Source organism: Pholis gunnellus (assembly GCF_910591455.1).
Source record: "Pholis gunnellus genome assembly, chromosome: 12".
NCBI lineage: Eukaryota > Metazoa > Chordata > Actinopteri > Perciformes > Pholidae > Pholis > Pholis gunnellus.
The window spans coordinates 4,657,043-4,684,614 of NC_136539.1; the positions used below are offsets into that span (position 1 = coordinate 4,657,043).

General features: G+C 44.3%; 1 protein-coding gene across 2 annotated transcripts in view; it reads right to left on the reverse strand.

The window, feature by feature from the left end:
- The window catches only part of fgf14 (fibroblast growth factor 14), a gene marked incomplete at both ends in the record, with an annotated part of 105,280 nt that overhangs the window by 28,836 nt on the left and 48,872 nt on the right, over positions 1–27,572 (reverse strand). Inside the window, one exon of one of the 2 annotated variants that reach the window (XM_079170012.1) lies at positions 8,449–8,641. The exons of the other annotated variant lie outside the window; for it this stretch is intronic. Within the exon in view, the coding sequence (XP_079026138.1) occupies positions 8,449–8,641 (193 nt within the window). Of the gene's footprint in view, positions 1–8,448; positions 8,642–27,572 lie in introns of those variants that run through there. 2 annotated transcript variants of the gene reach the window in all.

Genomic DNA, 27,572 nt, shown 5'->3' on the forward strand with positions numbered 1-27,572 from the left:
AGGAGACATTAGCAATCAGCAAAACCACAAAACCCTCATTACAGGGACTGCTGCGGCAAACCAATTAAGCTTAAACTTTTTTTGATTTGATATAGCAAAGATATTGTATTATGTTGTTTTCGGAGGGGTTTTTAGCAGCAACATGCCATGAAATAGAACTGCTCCACAGTACTTGGTGACTCCTGTGTATGCTCACAGGCAAATCCCACAGCCAACTTTCTGGGCACATAAGCCCTGCCCCGCTCAGAGATAGGCCATCCAATTATAGGCAGCGGAATTAATCTGTGGTCGCCTGACTCCCATAATGAACCCAACAGCACCCTCTCTGGGTCCTCGGCGTGCAAGGATGTGAAAGCGTCTGTGCTCCAGCTGACCCTACGGGGGAATTAGCCACATAGATATCTGCTGCAAAAAAATCACCGCTGCGGTTAAATTGCGCAGCGACGCTGCAGCTCGACCCAGTCATGTTGCAATTTAGTTGCCATTTTGTGGGTTTGTAATAATGTGAAAATTGAAAAGGTACAGGAAGGGGAAACTGAAAAGGAAACATTTAATAAATCTGCATGCCGCTGCACATTTGGACGCATGTGTGTGTGTCTGTGTATTTGTGTGTGTGCACAGACGACCACTGGGGTCTTATACCATCAACATTGGTCTTATTGTAGAGACAGCCATCACACCAGATTTCATTCTAAGAAAGCCCTGGGGAGGTGAACAATCAACTTCACCTGAGCCTAAACCGTGCTCCTTGTGTGTGTGTGTGTGTGTGTGTGTGTGTGTGTGTGTGTGTGTGTGTGCGTGTGTGTGTGTGCGGATGTGAGAGAGAGACGGGGAGAGAAAAACTAGATAGATAGCGTGGCCACAGAGGAGAACACAAGGGGTCTCGCTGAGGGCAGAGAGGGGCTTTTACAGCTCAAGGCGGTCTCTTCTGAAATGGTCTCTGCTGCTGGCTGACGGCATGAGACCTTTCCATGCTGTCTGAAGAAAGAGGAGACAAAAAAGCCTCTCTACCGGTGTACCCGAACAATATCGCTATGACGGCATTCAACGGCGCTGCTTTGTTCGACCTCATCAGAACAAAGAAGAGGTGGCTAAAGCCGAAATCTGAGTTCCTCCGCTAAAGGCATTGAGCGGGCTGACAGGAAGGTGACAGTATCTCTATGGTTCAAAATGACACTCAAATCCAGTGGCGGGCCGTCAGGGCCTGCAAAGCCTTCTCTGCTGGCTTAAACAGAATCACAAAGTTATAGCTATTTTATAATTTAATAATTTTTCTTAAATACACTACATGTATCATAATTTATAAAAATATTTTTCCCATCATCTTATTTTCTCATTGCACAGCTACTGTCTCAGTTGCTCTGCTTCAGTGCAGCTTGTTTTAAGTAGAGCTTTTATCCAATCAGATTTCACCTCTGTGTCTCTAGGTAAGAAGAGAGGCCCCAGCCTGCAGACTCACAAGTGAATCCATGTGCAGTTTAAGTGAATGGGGACGATATTGTTGATTGTCATAGTGTTCAACCAATCAGATCTTTAGTTTGACATGTTGGGCGTATTCTTTGACGTGCCAGAGCCTTCTAGCTGGCCTACAAGTACGTCAGCATTAACAGTTTTAAGGTGCAGCGCTGCAGTAAGGTGCAGCGTGCGCTGTGATTGGTCAGTGGGCGAGCACGTGACTATTGGAAAACGAAAGTTACGGTAGCCAGCAGAGCTTAGTCGCAGGAGTAAGAGTTCAAATCGAAAGATATGGAAGAAATTATGAAATGTTTTGCATTTTGCTTGGTGTAGATTTAATTTTTTTTACCTAGCTTTGTTTTTTTAACACTCAATGGCTGAAGGAGGAGAAACGGATTTGTGAGTTGGGATTTAACTGTGGGATTAAACTCTTTGTCAACAAAGAAAGGAGGATGGAGTTTGTCTTTAAGTGAACAGCATTTGGTAAATCAACTGCGTTTGTTTTTTTACATCTAATATCTGAATGGCCTTCGAGTGTGTAGCAGAATGCGTGTTCCGCTGCAGTGTTGCTGGATTGATTTGTCATGCTCTGTTGTCATATGAATATATGTGACTGGTTCTTATGAGTTTGTTGTTGTCATTGTGTTAATTATATTGATTTGGACTATATGCATCCGTTAATTACGAAGCATACCGTCATGAGCGGAGTTATTGTCCGGACAATTTAATCTGTTTGGGCTGTTTTCTTTTACAAAGCAAGAATTATGCTCAAATCTTCAGCAGGGAGGGAAGTCAATGTGAGGCCATTGTCCTTTCTCTTTTAGCTGTGCTTAATATCCAACGAGTTAATGCTTGGGTAGGTGTTGAGTCCTTGAGTAACACAGAGATGGATTCTTTTCATCTGTGGTTTGTCCTGTTGCCCACCTGCAATTTCATGCTAGGGCTGCAGCTAACGGATGTTTTTTTATATTTAAGCTGTACATAGATTTTGTTTCTGAAAAACACATTAATTTAGAAAGAGGCCCATTTCCTCCAGTAAAAGAAAGAAAGAAGGAAAGTTAGTCACTCTAAGGGCAAAATTATGAGACAAAAAGTCTAAATTTGGACATAATTTCCGCCTTCTATCTTATTATGTTGAGTCAAAGTTGTAACTTAATATCTTATAACTTACCATACAATGATCTATTTCTAATCATGAATAATCTTTCATTTTTCATTTACTTTAATGGCAAAGTGGGGCTACCATAGTTTAAGGCATAACATCTTTGAAAGAAAAATGTAAAATACATTTGAAAAAGAACTCCCAAACTCCCAGACTGTTGGTCAACAAGCAGTCTAGAACTCAAAAGATATCCAATTTACAATTCTACAAAACAAAGAAATGTAAGAAAATCTCACATTAACGGCACTGCAACCAGCACAAGTTTGGATGATAAATTACTTTAACAACTGCTGATTGAGTGTCTGAACTTGCATATCGGCTGATACCGAGTACCGATCAGATACAGATGTGACAAAAACAATAAATTTCAAACAGGTCATGATTGTACATTGCTGTGAAAACATCTCGTTCAAACAACTGTCTATTTAAGTTTCTTGCTAAAAAAACTTAATTTTACAAGGTTACATTTGAATACATGATAATAACATTATAATTAACCTTAGCCCAGTGTTAATTTTTACTGAATAGAGCTTGAACGCATCATAATGTAACTCAATGCAACCTCCCGTTAACGTTAGCCGTTAGCTCAGTTATTTAGCCAAGCAGGCCAGCGCTGGCCACCGGCTGCAAGCGGCTAACATTAGCTAGCTCTCCTCCCACTGAATTCAGCACGTTGTTCACGATTTAGCATAATCAGGAAGCAAATAATGTTCAACCACAGGTGTGTACTGCTAGTTTGCACATGTGCAGTAGCCTAGTGTTCAGGCAGGTGAACGGATCGGGTAGCGTGCTAAATGATACGATTACCTGATATCGGATCGCTGCATAGACTCGCAAGCTCGCCGATACCCGATCCAGCATTTTAGGCTGTATGGGTGGCATTTCTGATACTAGTATCGGAACAACTCTACTATATATCTACTATATGCAAGTTAGGCCAGTTGGCATTTTGTATGTTCTGAAATGACATACAGAAAAAATAAAGCAAAACATAAAAAGTAAAGGAATAGAAAACTAAAAGGGATATATTTCAATAAACTGCTGTACACGAGGGTGCAGATGTCTCATGCGTTCAAACTGTGCATAGTTCTTTCTTTGAATTGATTATTCTACGAAATGTTTCAGGACATCTGCACTTTGTTTACCAGACACCTAATCCGTGTTGCATCAAAGGGAACGCTTCAAGCCACCGACAACCAATCAGAGTTGAGAAAAATTAAAATGTCAATATACTACTGCATTTATTGTATTACCCTCTACCTCTCTCTTTTCATTATCGCTCTCTCTTTCAGCCACTGCCACTGCAGAGGGCAGTATATCATCATCAATGGAAAGGACTAAATGCATTCATTAATAATGCATAAATGCAATCTGATATCCTACGGTATATACCCTCAAAAGCATACAGGTATTCCCTACAATCTAGTGAGGGATGAGTGAGTATTTCTCACGGTAGGGAGAAAGTACGAGCTTCACACAAACTATTTCACATGGAATTTGTAATGACTACACAATTCCCTCGAGCAAATACTATTTTGCGGACGCACAAAGTTGTGCTAACCTTGCGATCGATTAATGACTTTGATCAGCAGCATTTAAACAATGTGTGGCGGCAGGATTGATTCCGAGGACAGATCCGTGCAGGGGGGGGGGGGGGGGGGGGGGGGGCAATCTGTAATAATTAGAAAAGCATAACTGGTTGCTGGCTGTTTGTGTGTGTTTGTGTGGAGGTGAACTTGGCCACTACATCATGCTATAAATCATGTGACGTTGGCCGTGTTCTCCTGGGGCGAGCCAGTGAGTATATCTAACACACACAGTAACATTTTAGCTTTATGTAATTTATCACATGGGATAAAACAACATAAAAAAGATGTGAAAACAATGTGTGAAATAAGTTTCAGAAACATACAGTTGTTGACATATAATCCTATTCAGTGGGGTTTTTAATGAACATGTCCTGAATTGAATCATGTCCTCGAATACCCGGCGCATTAATTATGACTGGCCGTTTTTACACCAGACATTCACGTATGCTGGTGAATACGTCAGAGTGACATTGTAGGACAAACTCACTCACGACCCATTGATAAAATGTTTCCAGTGGATTTAAGGTCATTTATTTCCCATGCAAAGCAAGATTCATTGAATGTCCACCGTTATTCACACCGCAGAGACACGATCCTATTATGGTGCTTTGTATGTCAACTACTGAGCGAAGTGAAAGAGAATTGCCTCATAATGTCATGCCAAGGGGAAATAGGAGAACGCGAGGTTAGAATTGTATTGTGGGCAAAGAAATTGAAGTGTTTTTTCAGAATGACACGGCGCTTTCAGATCGGTCAGACAAGCCGGATACGGTGCGTGCACTTCTATAAAAGGACCGCTTTGAGAATGTCTCTGTGGAATTCCTTAAGTCGAGAAGGTCCTTGACTCATCGTCTCCATTCTCTGCGTTTCTTTTCCCTCGTCTGTCTCACTGTTCTCTCTCTTTCTGTAACAGACTTCAAATGGAGAGACAACAGTGCTGCTTATAACCTACAGAGAACGGTTGGACTTTCCCAGTTGCACTGGTGCTGTCGTTTCTTTGCTTTTTACAACAGAAGCGTGTTTCTACATGCCTTTTTCTCGTTGTTTCTAGGGAAACAGAGTGTGGCGTGGCAGCAGCAGGGGGGTTTCCTTATAAAACAACAAGCATCAGAACCGTAAGATCTCAATTCGGGCCGCTCTGCAGCAGAACTCCTCTCTGAATATGAATTGAACCGTCACAGAAAGGTTGTGATTTTTTATTTTTTTTCATTTTCTTTTCATTTCAAAAGGGGCCTCCCTGCGGCTCCGTTCCCCTCTGATTTTCTGTTGTGTCATTCCACTGTGAGTGTGTGAGTGTGTGTGTGTACAAAGACACACATTGGGCTCAGTGCAAAGCAAACAGCACAGAGGACACACATACACACACACACACACACACACTCTCAAGCACAGCTGCAGCAGCAGTTGTAGTCTTCTTTCAGCTCTGCCCTGCCTGACCCACTTCGGATGTTTCTGGAATGGGAGACGGGCTTTTCCAGCCCGTGAAGGAGGAAAACCCCCTCCATGTTGCTTCTGTTGTCATGGGGGGAAAAAGCAGATTCCTCAACAACATCTCTGACATCTCAACAATAACTCCACGAACACCCGGACAACTCTGAAGGCTGACCGATGACGAGCTGCTGTGTGCCGTCGGCGTAATCTTGAATAAACAGCTTCTAGATCACGCGGGCTAATCTAACGGTCTGATCTGTGTAACGCGATCTAATGATCTGTGGGTCTAATCTGGTGAGATAATCAAAAGCCAGAGCGGCGGGATTACGGGCGGGCCCCAGCTGGATGTGCCCACAGCTCACTTACTGGGTTCGAGTGTAATAGGATTTACAACTCAGATCTAATCCCTGAAAAATTAAAATCTGTATGATCACTGGCTGCTATGAAAAATGCAAATTTTTTAAATGTTGATTTGTTCATCCAGAGCTATGGGAGCTCTGCTTCTAAGAGCATTTAGAGGATGAGGATACGGAGTATTAATTTGAAGTTTTTCTTTTAAAATTTCAAACTCAAAAACACAATATGTGTCAGATCCAATCTACAACAGCCCATAACAATAGCTGATCAAGTGTCTCACAAGATCAGTACTCAGAGCCGAAGGGAATACTGGTGTTCGAGTACTCAGACACCTCCGCTCCTTCCTCCTGACGGATCTCGCTGGGAATCTGGAAGCCAGCTGCCAAAAAAAGGGCGAGTCCATACCTCCCTTTCTCACCTGGGAGACAAAGCCGAGTCTGCCCGCGTCACCGCGACACATTCGACTGTTTCTCCGCTCGTGAGAACAACAGTCCTTCTGGGGGAATTCAATTAAGCACGCCCCAAACGAGCCGTTAGTCTTTTCCCGAGCTGTGTGATAATTCAGTGAATAAGACCCGAGGGAGGGAAACAAGAAAAGTAAGGGGGTGAGGAGAGGAACCATTGGTATATGTGCAGTATTTTTACCGAAGCCTGATAACACTTAATGGAGATCTTCCTGAATCTCATGCGAGGGGTGAAATTAATGGAGTGCATCTCCATTAGGGCCTCTAATCACAAATAACGCAAAATGAAAGCAAAGCAGATTGGTCGCCCTGTGTTCTCATTAGAGCTTTGAGAATTAGGACAAAAATACCCGTCCTAACAACGGCTTCCCCACTTCATTTCAATTTCATTTTCGTGGGACTGCTTCTCAGGGTCGTGCTTTTTGAAGCCTCCTTGCGGCACGCCTGGCCTAACTGTTCCTGTGGATTATCGTCACTGCTCTGAGGAGCTCGGGGAGGGCCCCAAGTCGCTCTGCGAAATGGCCCCATTGCAGGTGTGATGCTGTCAAGTCACGTCAGGGATGGCCGGTGCGGGTTGACTTCACATATCTGACTCACAGATGTATGTAGGCCACATCCCAACAGTTTGCATCCATGAAATGCTAAAATATACATAACACCCCCACCCCCCTCCCGCCCTCCCAAAAGAAAACTAAAAACATCTTAAAGAGGCTTGTATGCTTTGCTTTCCATCGCTATGATCAGACACATATTCCCTGACCAAAAATGACAGCATCCAAATCTGTCCACAGCTGCTGGACACTGCTGATGTTCGAATGTGAAAAAAACAGACACATACAGTATGCACAAGCCAATTCCAATGTGACAGGAGGAGGACAGATAACTGGACACACACACACACACACTGGGCCAACCGCGCACACACAGACTCTAACACATGCACACAGTGGGCAGAAGCAGATTAGAACTTGACCCATGTCCAGATGTGCCGCTATAGATCCCGTTATAGCACAGCCATTTTAATCTGTGTAATCACGAAGGGCTGGTGAAGGGGGACATCATCACCCACAGTAGTGTTCGATTCCAATGTGAGCACAGGAAGCGGACGATAGAGAGACTATCAAAATGGCTCAACAAGATGAAAGACTAAATACTGTTTCTATGGTGCTTTGTTAATAAAAGATGAAAAAAAAGCTTTTTGTAATGCCAGTTTGCCATTAAATTGTGCAAAGCGCTGTTCAATCAGTTAGGGGTTACAGTCAGTCTGATGCAACAGGTTTGATACCTGATGATTCTGAGAGGAGCATATGGCCTTCCATCATTCTCTAACAAGGGGAAATGATTGGAGTCATTCTTAAATGAATTATCCTAATTCATTTTGTGTGTGAATAAAATTATCCTCCCAGTTAGCACTGGTTTCCAGCAGTGAAATAGTTGTCGACCCCCCAGATTGCCACATTAGAAATAAATCGTGGCATATCAGCTGGAGCATTAAGGGGGCCATTGGAAGTCGTAAAAAAATGATGCGAGAAAAGATTATGTTTGAAAGGAGTGACCTCCATCCCGCTGGAAATGTTGACCGTTTTCTTATTTTTTGTGCCGAGCGGTTAGGAAAATCGTGCATGCGCTTCACAACGACCGGTAAACCTGTCTTAAAAAAAGCGTTTGGTGGCGACTCGTCGGGAGCCTGTCAGCTATACCTGGGAGTGCATGTGAATCAGGAGCATGTTCAATAGACACAACAGAACGCTCTCTCTCCTCTTTCAATTTAACTTTTTACGCACGAAGGCGCAATTTATCAAGTTAATCTAAGCAGTAATAAATCATCCATTATCACCTCGTGTACTTGAACCACATAGAAGCCAAAGCTATGCTTGTTAAAGGCCCGATAAGAGCCATCAACCAGTGGTTGTTAATCGTATGCACATGTTTTTTTTTTTATTGCACGCTCTGCGCCAAAACAAAGCATGACTTCAGTTCCCCATCACACCTTGTCTCCGTAGTCTCCGCTTCCTGAGGCCGAAGATGCGCACTTTAGAGAAGATGTCGACCAGGTTCCCATTGCAGAGCCCCTTGTTCTTGTTGGGGCTCTTCCTCCGTCGGTTGGTGGCGGGCCGTTCTAGATGCTGCTCCCGCGCCTGTCTCTTCTGTCTGATCAGCCCACTCGCGATGGCAGCGGCCATGGCTCACAAAAAATAATACAAAAATTGTCACAACCGCTCGGGTCCGGTCTGCGCGCGGAGCGCGCAGACTAACACCAACAAGCCGCCTCTCGGAGCTCGCAGCCCGGGTCACAGTCCCATGGTGGCGGCTAAGTGGTCCGTTCCGTGGTGAGAAATGTCAAATATGTTTTTTTTTTGTTTTTAGCAGCTGCTCTCTTTTTTTGTCCAAATACTACATGGTAATATTGAAACAGCTTTCACCATCACTCGAAATATTCTTGGACATGATGGAGGAAAAAAAAGGAGATCAGTTCATGCGTAATTCCACACATGCATCATCAGCCATAGTCTTGATGAAGAGCTATGCCAAACTCAACGCGCAACGAGACCTCAGAGGAGTATTCATACCTGCACGGTGGTGTTTTTGCTCATTGTCTGTGACATGTTCGGTTGCGTCGCCTCCTTTTAATGTCCGGTGCCGTCTGCGGCGTCCTCGCGGCACATTTCACCCAATCTTTCCCCTTCTTTTTGCCCCCCGTTTTTCTCCTCCTCCTCCTCCTCCTACCATACGAGGTTTCTCTATCAGAAGTCGCCGTTTGGGTATAGCGGCGCGGGGAGAGCCTGTGCATGTGCGCCGCCAGCAAATCGAGCGGTACGGAGGCGCCTCCTATGCACGAGGATCACCGCTCGAGCGGAGGCTCGGCGGCACCGCCGCGGGGGCGAAACGAGCCCCCCAAGTTTGCGCGAGGCAAACGGCGAGGGCGACCCTGCAGTGACGGATCACACATTTGGAGATGGAAAAAAAGAAGAAAAAAAATACGCAACCGCGGTGGAGTTAAAAAAAATCGATGCAGCACAGGCTCAAATGGACGCAAACTTGTATTCCAACTGCCCGCCGATCTGCCCGGATAACCTCCTCAAAAACATAGATGTCCTCACTGTATTCCACACTCGCAACAGTGCGCGGTAGGAGCCGGGGAGGAAAAAACTAAACATCGCCAAAGCTGATCTAAATCCTGTGGAGATGACGTCTGCATTGTGTGACAAGCTGCATACAAATACATAAACTTAAACCGCCCCCCCTCACTGGTGATCAGCAGACTGTGTCGACCGAGTGGATCCTCCTATAGCCCACGGCGTGGGGAGATGCATGTATGGCGATCGGCGCGTAAAGCGAATGAGGAAAGTAAAGCCACTGATGTACGGCATGCACTATTTATTTTCCCACGCTCAAAGAAGAAGAGAAAAAACCCGACAGGAAGCTGTGATCAGTCGCCTCAGTCTGTATACCCCCAGATCAACAAATCCTTCCCATCAACAAGTCCTAACCACTCGTTAGCACACGCCTGAGTGGAGAGGATGCCCTCCCCCTACACCCCCTCCCTCTCGACCGCCGAGCCCCCCCGCCGCCGCTCAAAGGGGACTGAGCAGCCGGGGGTCTTGATGCTAAACGTTAGATGGTGACATTACATTTACTTTAAAATGAGGCAGATGCTAAGAAAAACAATTGTATTTATTTTTTGGCCTAATAACTGAATTTCCTGACAGACATGATAACACTGGGGGGGGGGGGGGGGGGGGGGGCTAGCTGCAGACGAGGTAAAGCAGAACATCCCAACATCCTTTTAATTGCGGGCATGCGCTCATTTGCTGGGTGTGTACGGTTTCAGCACCGCGGACAGCGCCGCTAATTCCAGCACCAGCACAACGAAGGAGGGGGAAACGTTTCCTTTCAATCTTAACTTGAACGACCACACTCCACTGGGAGATCTGCTTCACGCTCCACTCCGCATTATTCCTCTCTTTGATAGATGACGAAATCGGACGAGTCGGTCCCACACGATAAAAGACAGCGAAATACAAAATATCTGATACCTCTTTTTTTTTCTAGTTTGGGGATATATCGTCTTAGTCTCAATCACATGCACTGGAATTAAAACTCAAGAGGGCCATCTGCCGTTTGTGGCTGTAATTAAACGTCTGGGGCTCACAGGGGGGACTGCAGCGTTGCGTTGCATTGCCCCATCGCTGTGCATTCATTCTGGTCTGCACGCCAGACGCACCTGTTGATATCCAGCTAAGGCCTCCCGGACCGGTCAATATAGGATGGGTTGAGCTACTTAGCTATAGAAGGATCACTCTTTTATTCATTCGTTTCCATTACAGGAAGAAGAAAAAAAGAGTAGATGTAATTTTAAAAAGCCGATGAACAATGAAATGAATACTGAATATACGGCATACTGGCACAGAATGACAATATATATACCTCGTCAAATTATATTTACGAGCCTGCTTTTTAAATTCATGCTTAGCTTTGTGAACGGTGCTTCACCCCACCGCAGCTTCCTCGGCTGCGGATGCACACAGAGAGTTTGTGTCCTGAGGTCTGTGCAGAAGCCTCCCGCTCCGCCGGCGCTGCAGGAGACACTGCAGTAAACGCTCCAACCAGCAGCGGACACTGTCAGCTCAACAATGGTCCTCTCACCCGCAGCAAGCCTGCAGAACAGCACCGTCACAGCAGTCTCAAGTGTCTGAATCTGAGAGGCTTTCGATCTCTCTCTCTGTCATAATCATACACAGATGGGCAGCTTCAAAGGAAAATAAGGAATATTATCCTGCAGGTTTAGCAGAAATTAAGCAGCAGGTTGATATTTTTTTTACTAAAAGTTTATTGCATATTATTATTGCATATACTGGATAATGTCTTCCCGGCATGACTTGAACAACTCTGTATTATTTTTTTTTTTTTTTCAATTGCAGCATGGAATAGGGAATTTGGCAAATCATGAGCTTAAAAAAATATGAGACAAAGAGACCTAGTGGGTTTCAAAATGATTTTTTACCAAAAAAAACTGAGTTCACACTGAAAGTAGCATTGTTATATCATATTCTTTTCCCACAGAGGCGTACATTAGCACTGGTGTGCTTGAGTAAATTCTACAAACGTAGAACAAAGAACAGCACACTGGGCTGGATTTAGAACCTGGGATCATATGCTGGAGAGGAGAGGAGAGGCTTTACACCGTGGCTTTTACTTTTGTTGCTCACAAGGCATGAGGTTGAACGCATGCAGGGTCAGACAAGCTCTCTACACGAAGCACAAACATTCACATGCACAGGTCTTACCGCTGCACATGCTGCAGCAGCAAAGTTAACCACTTGAAACCACGAGACTGCTTTCACATCAAACAGAACACAATGCAGGGTGTCAAAAAGTACCTCTAAACCCCAAGAAACACTCATTCATGAAGCAAAACGAGGGCGCACATACCTACATTTTTTTTCCTCCTACATGTGAACGAATGAGAGTCCATGGCCGTCCCATTCCAAAAGCCCCTCTAAGCCAAGACCTTTTCCCCTGGGACTTCTAATGCCCCTATTTATACTGACCCACCGATAGGACCTAACGCAGTTAGGGCGAACTGACAGTCTGCCCCGAGCTGTTCACTTTAAACACCTCATCCTTTAAGTCGGGTCACAGGGAAAGGCAGTTTGATTAACGCACTTGGACATTTTCGTCTGAGACTAAACGAAAGCGGACTAAATGTTGCCTCAGGATCTAATTTCCAAGAAATTAGCCTGCTGCAAAGAAGACATGCGCATAGCAGCGCCATGCATATCGGCTTCTCTGTCATCAATACATTCTTGACCCAAGAAAGAACATGGCACACCATAATGTACCACAGTCGGCCTGTATGTGGGAAAACACGGTAAACCCAAAGATTCAGCAAAGCAGAATCTGATGCAGACTCGTGAAGCCGCAGCCTCATCGGGTCGGAACATTTTAATCCAATCTCCTCCGAGGAAATTGCATTACCGTTAGTCAGATGTCCTGCTGCCGAGCGAGAGCAAATGTCGCCCTATGGAACCGGGATAAACAACCCATTTGATTATTGCTATTACTTTGCCTCAGGGCCGTGTTCTTTTATCACCCATCCTGATGGTAGAAAAACTAAAGAAAAAAACTGCGAGTGGGACTCAGCACTTCTCAGGCTCAGTGAAATAACAATAAAGGCTTCACTTGCTGGAATCATATTACACTGCATTATCAAAGTCAGAGAGTTAATTCAGTTTCAGATGAGTAATGATTTTTGCTTAGCTGGGATTTATGTCATTTTCTTTTCTCCCTTCTTTTTTTCTCTTCCCTCAAGCTGTTTAATCATTGAATATCTCGAGTCCATCTACTGCAGCTGTAAAAGCTTAGTGAGCCCGCTCATGGGCTGTGAGTGTTCTACAGTGCATGTGTGTGTGTCTCATTTGTTTTGACGAGTCTAACAGTTTGAGCTAATCAGAGAGCTGAGACAGACGAGTGCCCGTCAAGAGCTTGTAAAGGGGGAATGAAGATGGAGGGCTTTTGTTAAACGGTCACAAATGAGTGTGTGGTGATGGTGATGGTGAGGCCCTGGCGTTCGGCCAGACAGTTGACCATATGCTAGGGCAGTGGTTCTCAATCTTTTTTCAGTGATGTACCCCCTGTGAAATATCTTTTCAGCCAAGTACCCCCTAACCAGCGCAAAGCATTTTGGGTTGAAAAAAAGATCATCAGTGTCTGATTTATTAAACTGTCAACACTGAAGATTGCATTGTTTAGTTCAGGGGTCGGCAACCTTTACTATCCAAAGAGACATTTTGCCCTATTTTCCACCAAATGACTATTTGATGTCACAGTTTATAAACTTTGATATATAGTTATATTATATATACAAAAACTATAGTTTGTTGTATTTATGAAATTATAGAACAAGTATAAAGACACTTGTTGACATTTTATTCTTATTTTACGTGTTCTAACAATATCAAACTCTGATGAAGAGGAGAGTTTGCTGCAGCAGTTGAGAAATCGCTCTTTTTCTCTCATCTCCAGCCTGATACTTTCCAGCAAATGCTGTGTTTGTTCTGGAAGCATCTTTCAACAATACATTTTTTGTTGTTTGCAAATTTCTCGCCACATATCAATATCGTTGGCAGTGAAAGCAAATGAATACGTCCACGCAGAATTAAACTCTATTTTCCTCTGTGACTTTTCTTTTTTTGGATTTATCCATTGATAGTTTACTGAGGGCGGGGCTCTGCAGATCATGATCAGCCACCTGTAGGGAAAGGCTCTATCAGCGACGTAAGATGCAAGTCGCGGATCGTGTAGCGCGGCCACTTTTGAATATATTACTATTTTGCTCGACAGAGTTCGAATCCAGGTTGATGCGATCTTTCGGCAGATGGCAGTCCACAAGCCAATGGGTGGCGTCACGACAACTACGTCCACTTCTTATGTATACAGTCTACGGTTGAGATCCGCAAGTTTCCAAAGTTAGCAAATATGCCCTGACTGAATTTTGGAAAAATGTGTCTTTGATTATCCACAACAAAATTTGATGGAATGAGGGAGTCGCTAAATACACATAGTCATGGATTTGATTATTTTCTTCAGAGCAAAAAATGATGTAGCTTCATTTAAGAGCCGGTAGTATATGAAATACAGCCAGGCCGTGCAGAATAAGAGGATTTCAGCTATAAGGGCAAACTGTTCTGCAGGACTGAAAAAGCGTAGCCTTCCTTATGTATTGAATATGTTAATGATTTTTAGATACAGGAGTTGTGACATGAAGGTGTAGCATTCACTTCCCGGGGTCCAGGGCCTTCCTACACTACTGCCCCTCAGTTGTGAGGCGTACCTCAGGCTACTTCCTGCAGCAGTCTGATAGCACACCGGTGAATGAAGGAATGAATGAGCTCGCTGGCAGTGATCAACTGAGAAACAATCCTTAAGCGGTGCTTTATCGCGAACATGACGCCTCCTGCTGCACAGTCAATGAATAATAGATTTGAAAAAGGATAGAAAAAAAACCTTGGAGAGATTCAGTTCCAAACAACCGCAGGGGCCGACGCATTACGTCTCTGCTCGCAGACCTTTAAATCGCTGGTTCATCATCTGACGCGACGTGTCATCAAATCATTTAAATGTCTTAAAATCGCCGCCAGGTGCACTAAATGGGCCACCAGAGAACATGTACGGACCCTGTTAGAAAACGTCTCTCTGCAGGGTGTGAGCGTGACGCAGCGCCCCCGCCCCCCCCCCTCCAGGGAGGAGATTAAAGTTGGGCCCCGAGGTGTGGAGCCCTCCGACAGGGACAATAATGAAACGCAGCTTGCTCCGCTCACAAATAGCTCGGTTAACGTCCGTGTTCCTGGACTTCATGGCAGTAAAAAAAGCTGCAGCAAAGTGAACAAAACCGAGATGAGGGTGAGCTTTGGGGGGGGGGGGGGGGGGGGGGGGGGGGGGGTTCTTGATTGAATTGAGAGTTTCCCTGGCAATAAGGCCAATGGGAACAACCTTAAGAAGTCTTGACGAGTATAACATTGGAAATAATTATATATATGTGGCTGGGGGCTTTTTTTGCCATCGACTCAGACTTGTGCGCATTTAAAGGAAACCTGGTTAAAGCAAGAGGAGGAGGAGGAGGAGGAGCATACATTGGGTTCGGGTGGCGGTGATTGAACACAGCCCTGTGGCCCCTCGCCAGCGGTGATCGGTTAACTAGCGAATAATGTCCCGAATCGCCGAAAAACGACCCAGTTACAAAGTGCATAATTCGGGGTGAAGCAAAACGATGGTGTTTAAGGACTTGTAATGTGAGCAAAGAGACAAATATAAAGCGGGGGGATGCAGAGGCAAAATAATAGAATTCACTGAGGAGTCAATGTGCCCCTCACACACATTCCTCTCGCTCTTTTTCTATCTGTCTCTCTCTCACACACACACGCACACACACCCACACACAGATACTGCTCCATCCTTTGATCCTATTTTAAGTCTGCAGCAGTGACGGAATGTGCAGCGTCAGCAGCACTGCAGCGAGAGGTTCCTCGGAGAAGCCCTGGGCAGTTTGGGAGAATATCAATTAGTCCAAACCCCTCTGGCAAGGCCTGCCTCTGGAGCTGAAGGCCGACACCAAGTGTGTATATGTAGGTGTGTGTACGTGCGTGCGAGCGCTTTATTTTTTTATTTTGCACTGAGCAAATGTGGCGAGTGGGTGTGTAGGTAAGCAAAAACAATGCGTGTCCACTTGCAAATGCATATAGTGTGTAGGCTACCACATTAATATTAATATGGCTGATGCAGGTGAAGGACCTGGGTATCTGGGTGCTGGAGGGCTTAATAGAATGGTAATGAGGGTGAAGTCGGGTCAGGCCATTTGTAAATTAAGAAGATGAGATATGCGGGGGGGTCAGGTCGGTGAATGTAAAAGATATCAGTTTGCGAACACACACTGCAACTCATTCAGAAGGATGCATATTGTAAAACAATGTTATGGGTACTTTTTCTGTTTAATCTCTCTACAAATACATAAACGGGATTAGCCACTGACCTTTGGTGTGGCCTTAAACTGGCTCATGTGTCAAGCTGCAGTCCGCAGATTATACCTGAGGTGAATGCAGATGTAAAACACCCACAGGTCCATCTGAAGCCCTGCCTACGTTTGATAGCATTACTGCTAACGACAGCTTCATATACTCAGTCCCATTACCACACACACTTCACAGACACATAAGCAGGTCGTCCTCTTCTTGAGCCCCAAATGGAAAGGCATGAAAGAGGAACAGATCACTAAGACAGATGGAATAAATCCATTTTAGATACAGGAAATCCATTCCTACACTCAAGAAGCACACACACACACACACACACACACACACACGGTGCACACAGTATATGCCATTTAAGTTTTGTTTCCTACGTTATTTAATGATTGGTCAAATTACACCCATAAATTAGGCCTATTTAATTGTGATCCTAAACCCTAGCCCGGACTGTAAGAAGTGGACGTAGTCGTCGTGACGTCACCCATTGGTATGTGGACTGGCGTTTCGAAGACTTAAGTTTGGCATTTTGTCTGTCGCCATCATGGCTTTTGACCACCCCCACCTCAGATATTTGCAACCAGTGAACGGAAGTGACCATATTTGATCTGAGGAAGAGTGACGTAGAGACACCATATACGGCTCTGATAGCGACCTGTCAATCACTGCGTAGCCCCGCCCTAAAGCATACCCTGCTTTATGGTCATAATTTACTAAATGAACATCATGCTGTATTGAAGAAGACTTGAAGCGAGCCATTGAGACCATAAACTCATGTTTATAATGTTTACTGAGGTAATAAATCAAGAGAGAAGTAGAGACATTTTCTCATAGACTTCTATACAACCAGAGGAGTCGCCCCCTGATGGCCAGTAGAAAGAATGCACGTTTAAGGCACTTCAGCATTGGCTTCACTTTTCAGACCCTGAGGTTGCCGTCTGGCCCAGACCAAGAAATAACAGTGCAAGTGCAGACGGTAAAAAAAAACAATAGTTTGACATTTTTGGAAATATGCTTATTCACTTTCCTGCCGAGAGTCAGATGAGAAGGCCGATAGCCCTCTCATGCCTGTATGATTATGTCTGATTAAACTAAATCAATCTCAATTCCTCATCGTATGATTTCTGTGAGGACAATTGGACTCCAAAGACTTATTGAATTGTGAATTCATCAATAACTACAACAACTGGAATAGCACAAAGGTGCACCCACACTGTTTTTCTTCAATCATTACGAGCAATACTCATTTTCACATTAAAGGAAGGAGTACATTTGATTCATAGATATTGCCTATTGAAGCTTTTAGATGTAGGAACTGCCTTGCTGGAAAAACATTTTGTACCTAATCACCATGCTTTGCATATGAATCATAAACTTCTTTATGACAACATGACAAATGTCCTCTTGTTAATGAAACCATAACCATAAAAAAATGACACCTTCATGAAAAGTTATGCCTCATAAGCGTGTGTCCATATCGCTCTTGTTTCCGTCCTAGAGGTCTATTAAGGTGTGCTCATATGATATGCACCATAGATCTCAAATGAGACCGTGTGTGAATGGGACCTCAGCCCCCTCTGATTGAGAACAGCAATAAAGTTTTCCCCGAGAGACAATGAGAGACTAATGATGTCTGGAAGTGCGGCCCCCCGGCTAATGGCGGTTAGCGCCATAACTTTGGGCCGCCGTGACCCTCCTGGCACTGAGAAGAAAGTGAGGGGAAAAAAACAGATGACACCCTGCTGCCACTACAGAAATAATGTGATGTGTGTGCTTGTGTCTTTGTGTGGGGGGGCGTTTGAGTGTGAGCTAACAGAGGCGACGATGGGGGCCACGACGGGTGCAGCGATTAGTCTGAAGTGACGGGGTTAATACTCCAGTATGACAGCGGTCATTAACCGGCGGACATTAGCGCGCACTCAGACGCCCATTACCGCAGCCACAGATCAAATGTTACAATAGCTCTGAACACTTCACACTCTGCATCCCAGAATCCACTCTGTCTTATCAGAGGTTTCACCACAGCAGTGTCATCGGCGGTAGTCTGTGATCCCTGATTTTCTCCAGTTAAAAATCAGCTTAAAGTATTATTAACTGTCTTTTTTTTTAATTCTAACTTATTTCACAGAAAGTAGTTGTAGTTGAATGGGCTGCTGTACTGATCATTCATCTGTATCCATGTTTTTTTGTTCCAAATTAGTTACATTTTTTTCTCCTTAAAAGCTGCTGTACCGTCCCTGTTGACACAGCTTAAGGTAATGCAGATCACATGGAACCCCCACAGATGGGTGTATGTTTAATGTTCAAACTGAAAAATATGCTGATTATATGCCTTGCTTTTTTTGGGTTATTGTAATATCAAGACAATCAACATGGTGTGGATAATATTTAAAAGGGAGATATAATAAAAACAATTATTAAATCTTTATTTTTCTCGCAAGCCAATCAGAGAGGGGGTCTTAAAGAGACAGGCGCTACAATGCAGCGTTTCAGGCAGAGGGTGAATACAGGTGTATTCAGACAGAAAGTACCAGAACAAACATGTGCTTATTGAACATTAAAGCATGTAAGCATGTTCTAAGTAGAAACCCGAAACACAAGCATGAACCTGAAAATGAGCATCAATATGTCCCCTTTAAGGAGCTGAACCATGTGTATGGCACACATTTACATATACCATGCATCTGTGGTTATGTGTGCATACAAGTTTCAATAACTTCAGTTATATTCACCAAGTTCAGTTATATAATAAGCTAAGTTCTTTTATCTTAGGGCTTCTAAATAAATCAGCTGGGTTGATGGTAAAATTGAACATAATGTGTATTTTCCAGTTAATACTCGCAGTTAATCAGTACTTGTCAGCCAGACAAATTAACTCACTGGGATTCGGTGACATTCTGACAGGCAATAGCAACAATGTAAAAAATTGTGGCTCCAACAAGTTCGCTATAAATCACTCTTCAGATGAGTGTGGTGTGGAGCCCGTTGCGCCAAAAACACTCTTATCATGTCGATGCGGCTCCTAACTAGACGTTTAATTATGGATTTGACACATATCACTGTATGGCTTGTCTGTAGAAAGTCTTTGCGTCATTTATTCCATCTGTTTTGGCTCAGCAGACCGCTGCTGCAGGCTTTTCTATGTGTCATACCGACTTCACTTAATCTGCATAATCAGTTTTCCCAACCTTGCCTGCCGTTTTTATATTTGAATGAAAATGCTGACCCTCCTGTCATTCTTAAAATTGCTTTATAGTTCTGATTTGCTTTACCGCTCTTCAGCCACTAGAGAGCAGCACAGAGCTCGGCAGGACACTGCTGCAGGATTACAGTGTTGATCAAGGAGGCAAACTGATCTGCACAGAGAACACACTATAGCTTTATTCTAAAAATAATAAACACAAAATTCTGGTAAACCGAAGGTAACAAGTCTTGTAAAGGCTTCTACACTGACAACAATAAATAAAGAAGACCTTGCACCAAATGGAACCCCCATCTACTTCAATTTGCAATGGAGCAACACACGGTGTGAAACGAGCCAGGGAATTAAACATAAGACTAGATTTATGGGGAAGTAACAAGTCTGTCATGTTGGTCCTTTGTCCCGACTCTAACGGCTATATTTAGGTGTAGCATCTCCCGCTGCAGTTAGATAACCGGCTATATCGAAGCACAAGGCTGAACTCAAAACTGGAGCAATTCACAAGAAACAAAAAAAAAACAGTCTTTGTCTTAAGACAGCCAAGATGCCCTCAAGTGGCCAAAACGGGCCACATCACAGCTGCTGTGTTTCGGAACGTGTGCGTCTGACAATGACGTCGCCTGGCGTCAATCAATCCACCCATAGAAGGTTCTGACAACACGATGGAAGTATAGCGGTGAACTCTGTGTGGCTACGTGACCCCTGCTGGAGCAAGGGAGGCCGTGATGTGAGCAGCAACTAATATCAGAGTCAGCAGCCATAAGTCCTAATGTGATGTATTGCCTCCTCCGTGCTGTAAAAGACTCATTGATCCCTTATTGGCAACTAGTATTTGATGCATATATAGGCACATGGGTCTCTGGGATGTATAGATCAGAGCCTTAGGGCACACGGTTTCCAATAGCGGTCAGTTGTGCAGTGCTGTAGGATCACACTGGCACTGCTAATTCATAGGGGGGGGGGGGGGGCACTGCCAGATGACCACAGATGGCATTGTGTTCACGTGTTCACGATTTCCTTTACAAAGCAAGAAAGAGGAGCATTTACCACTGACTCATCAACTGCACTATGTTGTCACTTTTACAGATAAATGTTTAGACCTCAGATTCTTCTCATCGTCTTCGGCTATTGTGCCGCGGGTCAAAGGTCTCGGCAGGTTGGATGAGAAAGAAGTCTCACGAGAGAAAAGCAGACGGTGCAGAAAAGCGCGATAGACAGAACAACGGCAAAAATCAAAGCCCAGACACCTTGCTTTCTGTTTGTGCCGCCTGAGGGCCTAATTAACATATATGCAGATCGGGATAATAAAATAATAATGATAGAAATGTAGGCGGAGGGATGAGCACGGAGGGATGAGCACCTTTTAAGCTGTTTTTTTTCTCCGTGTCAAACTGAAAGCTATAAAAGAGTGTGGGAAAAGATTTTTCCTTTTTAAATGCCCATGTTAAATAGAGTGTTTCATTTGCATGTCCGCTGTTAGGGCCTAATGAGAAATGACACATTTGTAATTACAGTGGACTATAATTAGCTGGCGTGTAAGTGAGATGCTGAGGCCCAGGTCTTTCTGACATGGGGGGGGGGTTAAACAATGTCAATGTAAATAGAAAAATCGCTTAAAGTAGAAAAATTAAAAAATTAAAAGCTTCAAGACTGTAATTTTCTCTCCACGTGAAACACAGACTGTTGTGGTGGGACTTGATTTTGAGAGCTCAAAAATTGGCAGGACAAAGCCTGCAATGTGGACGGTGATGTTGGCCTTCACTGTACCTCCTCCATCGCGCCCACCTACGGAGGAGGTGGAGGAGAACGAGGAGGAGGGACATGTTTGTATCCAGGGCCTCAGGATACGGTAGAGCGAGTCTTGGCAGAGGAGAGAACTGCATGATGGTGTTGAAGCCTGACAACGTTTCTGACCTCATGTGATCGCCGCGCGGCCCATTAGCCTAACGTCATACAAACATCGTTACACAACTTTGTGTACTCGAGAGGTGATTGTTTACTTGTTCAGAAAGGAAGTGGAGCTCCTCAGCTAAGTTCATGTTGGTCACAATGGATTTCCAATGCTGACAAGTTTTCTCTGTGGAGAAGAAAAAAGGAAAATGAACTGATCCTGCAGCATAAAGCAACTTATTCCGCTACCGTGGTAAAAAGTAGCTAAGTACGTTTACTGTGCTGTACTCAGGTACTTGAACTTTGAGTATTTCCATTTTATACCACTTAACACTCCAGAGGAAATGTATATTTTAAGGCATGGCAGATATCTGATGGCAGCAGTTCATTTTGACTTTGCAGACACATTTTTTTTCAGTTTATGAAGAGCGAAACCTGAGATAAAACAACCCAGGAGTATGTAAATGAGTTCAAATCCGCTCCACCTCAAAACAGCTCCACCATTAAAATACTTCAGTGCATCAACAATAATAGTCCAATATATCAAAAATCTACGGAAAAGAATTCCCAAAACAAAAATAATATATATACAGCATATATATATATATATATATATATATATATATATATATATATACACTACCGTTCAAAAGTTTGGGGTCACTTAGAAATGTCCTTATTTCTCAAAGAAAAGCACTGTTTCTTTCTTTAATTACTACGTACAGGAACTCAGTGAGGTGTCATTTTTTTTTTCTTTTGTGAATACACTTCAATATCCAATGATAAAATATATAATAATATCAAAGGTGATATGCTGCATAGATATAATGTTTCACTTTTGGTGCTTTAAGTTAGTTTAGCTGATAAAAATGTACTTATAAACTTCTATTTTACTCTACTTTTTTTTAAGCAAAAATGTTGATATCGGACTTTTACAGTACTTTTAACTTAATTTAATAAAGTTTCTTTTTTTGCCACAAGTACTGAGATTCTTCAAGTAATTTGATGAAGGATTTAAAGTTGGGCATCATTTCGAGGACAAAGGAAGACAAACAGGTTTCATTGAAAGATCACCCAAAAAAAATGTAATATAGTGTACTGAGGCATGACGATGACTCCAGACAAAAACAACTTTACAAGGAAAAAGCCTGATCTACTGGCTAAAGCCCCAGTCAAAAAGTAACACACACAGTGTCACCACAGCACAGGCCTCGTTAGGGCGATGCAAAGCATGTAGCAGGTGACTGAGGCAAAGCAGTGTCCATTTCCCAGAGGATGCTCCTTTTTTCTTCTTCTGCTAAACCGTCGTTTCAGTGTTTCTCCGGCCGATGGAGAAGTTGACCTTTCGACACGGCTCTAAATATAGCAGCATTGTCAAACAAAGGGGAGCTCCCAGGATAAGTGAGACGCCTGTGAAGTACAGGTGCACACACAAATGTCTGCACTCGCATACGCATACATAGCACATTGCCCTCTCTATCAGCCCCCTCTGACACCTGCTCAGGTAAATGCGCTCCTCTCCCATCGACGAGCTTGAATTAGATTGGTTTAACTCATCTGTCTTATAGAGAGGTCAGACTCTTGTCTCTCCCCGAGCTAACAGCGAACACGCTATTTTTTGTGGAGGATCAATTGCAATTGTTAGCATGCATATATGCACCTGCTCACAGGAGGATAACACTGTGTTTGTCCTCAGTGCGACTTTCAGTGAAGGGATTCTCGTTATAGAGAATAGAGAATTAGAGAATAGAGAATTACTCTGATCCTGGTCCTGGTCCTGATGGGATCACTGATCAGACTGCAAACCTCTAATCACTGTAAGAATCCTCTGTTGATTGCACCGGTAAAAAAAAAACCTCACTCGTATTCGAGGTGACCATGAATGCACTCATCAAATGTCATGCCAGTAAGGCCTGTCTCAAATGTATTGAGTGCAAAGTGACGTGATCTCACCGTGATCTCACCGTGACCTATTAACGGCGCATTACGTGGTGGTGGACAAGGAAACAATTTAACGTCAGGTTTAGGCATCAAAAAACAGAATGGTTCAGATAAATCATCATGGTTGGGCTTAAAGTAAAGTAAAATAGGTGAGCATGTTGCTTACATAGCTTCACAATGACTCAACAGCACGTGGAAAGCTGGTGCAGAGTTAGCCTTAAAGCTGCACTGATCCGTTTATAAACAATATAAAAAAACATATAAAGTGTCGTCCATGGCGACAAACCGCAAGAATGATCACCTGACCCGACGGTTCCCTCATCTCTACAGATCGTTTCAGCGTCTTTCAGCTCACTGTTTTGATTTTATGGACTCAACTTTACCGTTTTTGGTTCAGCCTCACCGCTCTCACGATGCTAGTGGAGGAGGCACCAAAACATTACACAATATTCATCCTTTGGGACATACAGTAAACAGCAAAAATGCATGAGCTGTGGCAGATGAGATATTTAGCTCTGGATAAATGTGAGATGGACGCGCGAGCTGACTGACCGACCGATTGAGGGACAATAGCAACGCTACCATGTGTCACTAATAGCACAGAAAAACGTACAGAAATACAACCATAGAAGCTGCACGTAGGTTTGGAATTTAAAAACTCAACTAAACAGCATGGATTCAGCTTGTCACAGAAACCGGGTGTACATTCAGTTCAGCTGACAATCTACCTACCTGAAAAGTGAAGCCAGTGCTGAACCTGCATTCTTCCTAACGACCATCAGGGGGCGACTCCTCTGGTTACAAGAAGAAGTCTAATTGTATAGAAGTCTATGAGAAAATGACTCTACTTCTCACTTGATTTATTCCCTCAGTAAACATTGTAAACATGAGTTTTACTGTATTGTTGTATTGAAGTCTTCTTCAATACAGCATGATGTTCATTTAGTAAATGATGGTCCATTTAGAGTCAAACAGACCATAAAGCAGGGGATGATTTAGGGCGGGCTTACTGTGATTGACAGGTTTGTTACAGCTTCCAGAGTTGTATACGGCGTCTTTGCGTCACTCTTACGCAGTCCCAATATGGTCACTTCTGTTCATTGGTTGCAAATAAAACCAAGATGGCGACGGCCAGAATACCAAATTCTAGGCATCAAAACGGGCAGTCCACAAACCAATGGGTGACGTCACGACGACTACGTCTACTTCTTATATACATTCTATGGCGAACCTACTCTCCCTTGAGCAAAGCTCTTCCTTCACACATCTGTTGATTCACCTCACAGAGAGGTCAAGTCAAGTCTCTCACTCTAGTACTCCGTGTTTCGGTCTCTTTCTCTGTTTGTTTGCACGCTGAACTGCACATTTGCAGAGGGACATCAGCAGAGGGATGGTGCTCCTTGAGAAAAACTAAAACAGACTCTGCAGTGCAAGCACACCGTTGCTAAGTAACACACAGGAAGCTCCCCGAAGTGCACTCGGGTAAGTTTCGTGGCTTGTCACAAGCCTACACATGGTGCGCAGGTACACACGCTGAGTCAAGTTTCGCACGTCTTTCTTCCGCGGTGTGATTTCTACCCCGCGAGTAGGTTGAGTAGCGAACGCCCCTGGGCACTACTTCTCGGGGTTTCTTTGACGACATTTACATATGGGCGCACGACATCTTGGAAATATATTGACGCCATAAGTTTTGATGACATTTCGTCTGCAACAAAAACAAAAGCAACAGAGAGGGTGAAGGGAGGGAAATGTGAAAGAGTGAAAGAGAACGAGTGAAGACAGAGAGAGAGAGAGAACAGCGCTGTGCTGCAGCAGCCGAAAAAGAAAAAAAGCCAGGCCATGTAATTTATGGGAGCCCATACTCATAAAACATGAATCTTGTCCACAAAGTGCTGAATCACTCAGCCGTGCACACCCACCGGTACGCCTCCCGCTCCCACACAAACGCATGTGTGTAAACAAGCACACATATGCACATTGGGGACAAGCGCACAGACACACGCGCGGCGTCCACCCACACCCGAGTCCTCCCATTCACTCCCAACACGATGCTCCTTCGCACACAGCGGACACTCTACTTCTACCGAAAACCTGCGCGATACCTCTTATTGACAAATGGGATAATGAGGCCCCATACAGTTCTGTCTGTTCTACTCTTTCCACTAGGTGCTGGAGGAGTCCACTAGACCCCACTCCTCCAGCACCCACCCACTCTCTCTCTCCTCCCACTGCACTCGATGTGCTGGCTATAGTGTATTCCCAATAAAGCGCTTTTATTATGAGCCCACTCTCCCTTTGGGTTGGATTGAGCGAGTGGCTGAGTTCAGCTCGTCAAGACACTCGATACAGGCCTTGGCTTGGACTTCATCAGGATAAGTCAACCCAGCGCAGCATTAGCTGATTAAACGCATGTTAAATGGAATGCTCCACGTATTCTCATCTCGGAAATCCACCGGTGATGCGTTTTTTTTGCTCCAGGGTACCTTTGGTAAGTGTTTGTTTGTCTTGGATCCAGCCTTTCCTGTGTGTCACCCTCTGCAGCAATTACCCACAGCTAAACAAAATATATAACGCCAATTATGCTTCCATCATTTTACAGCGGTGGAAGTAAATGATTGGAGGGACACAACATTGGAATGAAATCATTTGTTCTACAGCGTCACAGTTGAAGTCTGCTGCCAATTAGAGAGTGAGCCCAAACTCATAAACATCAATATTTGTTTGGCACGTTGCAGAGAAGAGGGGGGGGGGAGGTTGTTCCACTCTGGAGCTGTCCAAATGTTTCATTTTCAGTTTGTTCGATGGTTTTTTTATCACCGGCGTTGTGAACAAGGCAGCGGCGGGCATAGCTGATGAGAAACGACGCCAAACAACAAGGTTTCTGACGGGAAGTTTCTCGCTCAGAGGCCGCTCTACAAAACAAGCTTCCTTCGTGCTTCGCTCATCATTTCTCCAGGTTCCCTTCTTCATCTCTATACTTCACACGATCCACCACAGTGAAGTATCGGTGAGCGACGCCAGCGGAAAGGGTTCAACACACAGTGGCTGGTACAGTAACAAGAGAGGTGAGAGTGTGTACACATGCAGGGAGGGCACACATTGATCTTTGCTGCATAGTAATAAACAGTGGACACTTTGGTGAATATTCATGACCCCTCCGTGCTGGAAGGTGATGAGTCTGGAGGTGGACAGGGAATGTGGGCTGTGGGGGGGGGACCTGTCATTGAGAGCGGGCTCGGGCATCGCGGTGGACTGTGAATCCTGAGGCCGGTCCACTCTGCTCACCCTCCTCCTCCTTTTGCTCCTTCATTTTAAAAGCACCGCGAGGCAAAAAAAAAACATCCCAATATGTTGATCTCAGAGAGGTCACCCATGCACGACGCAGGAGAATACACATTTATGAGGTCGGAGAAAGAGATGAGGCTGGATTTATATATGAGGGGCGCTCACAGAGATGGAGGGAGGGAAATCACAGGGGTCACATGATGGCAAATATAGACTACTTCTACCAAACGCATCATAGGCTTGTTTTCTCAGTCCACGTAGAGCAAAGTTGCGCTGGATAATTAGCAGAATTCTCTCGTGCCCGTCACTGACACCGACTCGTATGTCTTAAACAAACAACCTTTGATCTCTTTTAATTCGGTGAGGTGCTGTGACATCGCCGCCCCGCCCTGTCATCACTTATTCTCCCATTTGGCGTGAGAAAAACACAAACCATTGTCTTCTGTGTGTGTGTGTGTGTATGTGTGTGTGTGTGTGTGTGTGCGTGTGACTGCCGGGCAAGCATTGTGAGGGTGTGACAGCAACGCTTTGACGTGTGTTATCTCATAACCACCAGGTAATTCATCATGTATACAGCCCCCCCCCGTAGGCCCCAGTCCTTTTGTGTTAAAAGCCTCCAGAAGACCCACACTACACGGTGGTGTAAATCACAGAAGACAGATTCGGGGCTGTTAAGAGCTAGCCTCTGCTTTCAGAACGCGCCTATCCGTTTTAAAATGTCCCCCCAGCCTTCTATAATAAACCCCCCTTGATTGCAAACAGCCTACTTTGAGAAGCACCTCGCTAAACAGTCCGGCACAGTTCATACTGAACTCAAATCTGTGGACTGTAGAGATCGGTACCTTACAAGGGGTGATGGTATCCTGGAGTTTACTCCAAAGTTTAAGAAGTAGAGCAGATGCTGAAACATTGTGTGTATCTGGGATTTTCCCAGCGTGACGCGCACAATGTTGTGTGTGAGCCAGTGTAACACTGTGCTTCTGTCTCAGAGATAATCACAGCTAAGCAGCGGTAAAGTTCACCATTATACTGTACCCTCGGCTAGAATCAATAGTTCCAACATCTCCTCCCCTCCCCCTGCACCGACAAGCATGAGCGCTGAGATGTAACCGTAAAGCATGTCTGTAATTAAGAGGACACTCAAACACACATCGGTGGAACATTTAATCAATGGCCAACGATGTCAATAATTATGTAAAACACAGACGTTGTGTTTCGTGTATCGACTAGCAGTTAGTTTTTAGATTTTTTAGATTTTTTTTTGCTCAGACAAAT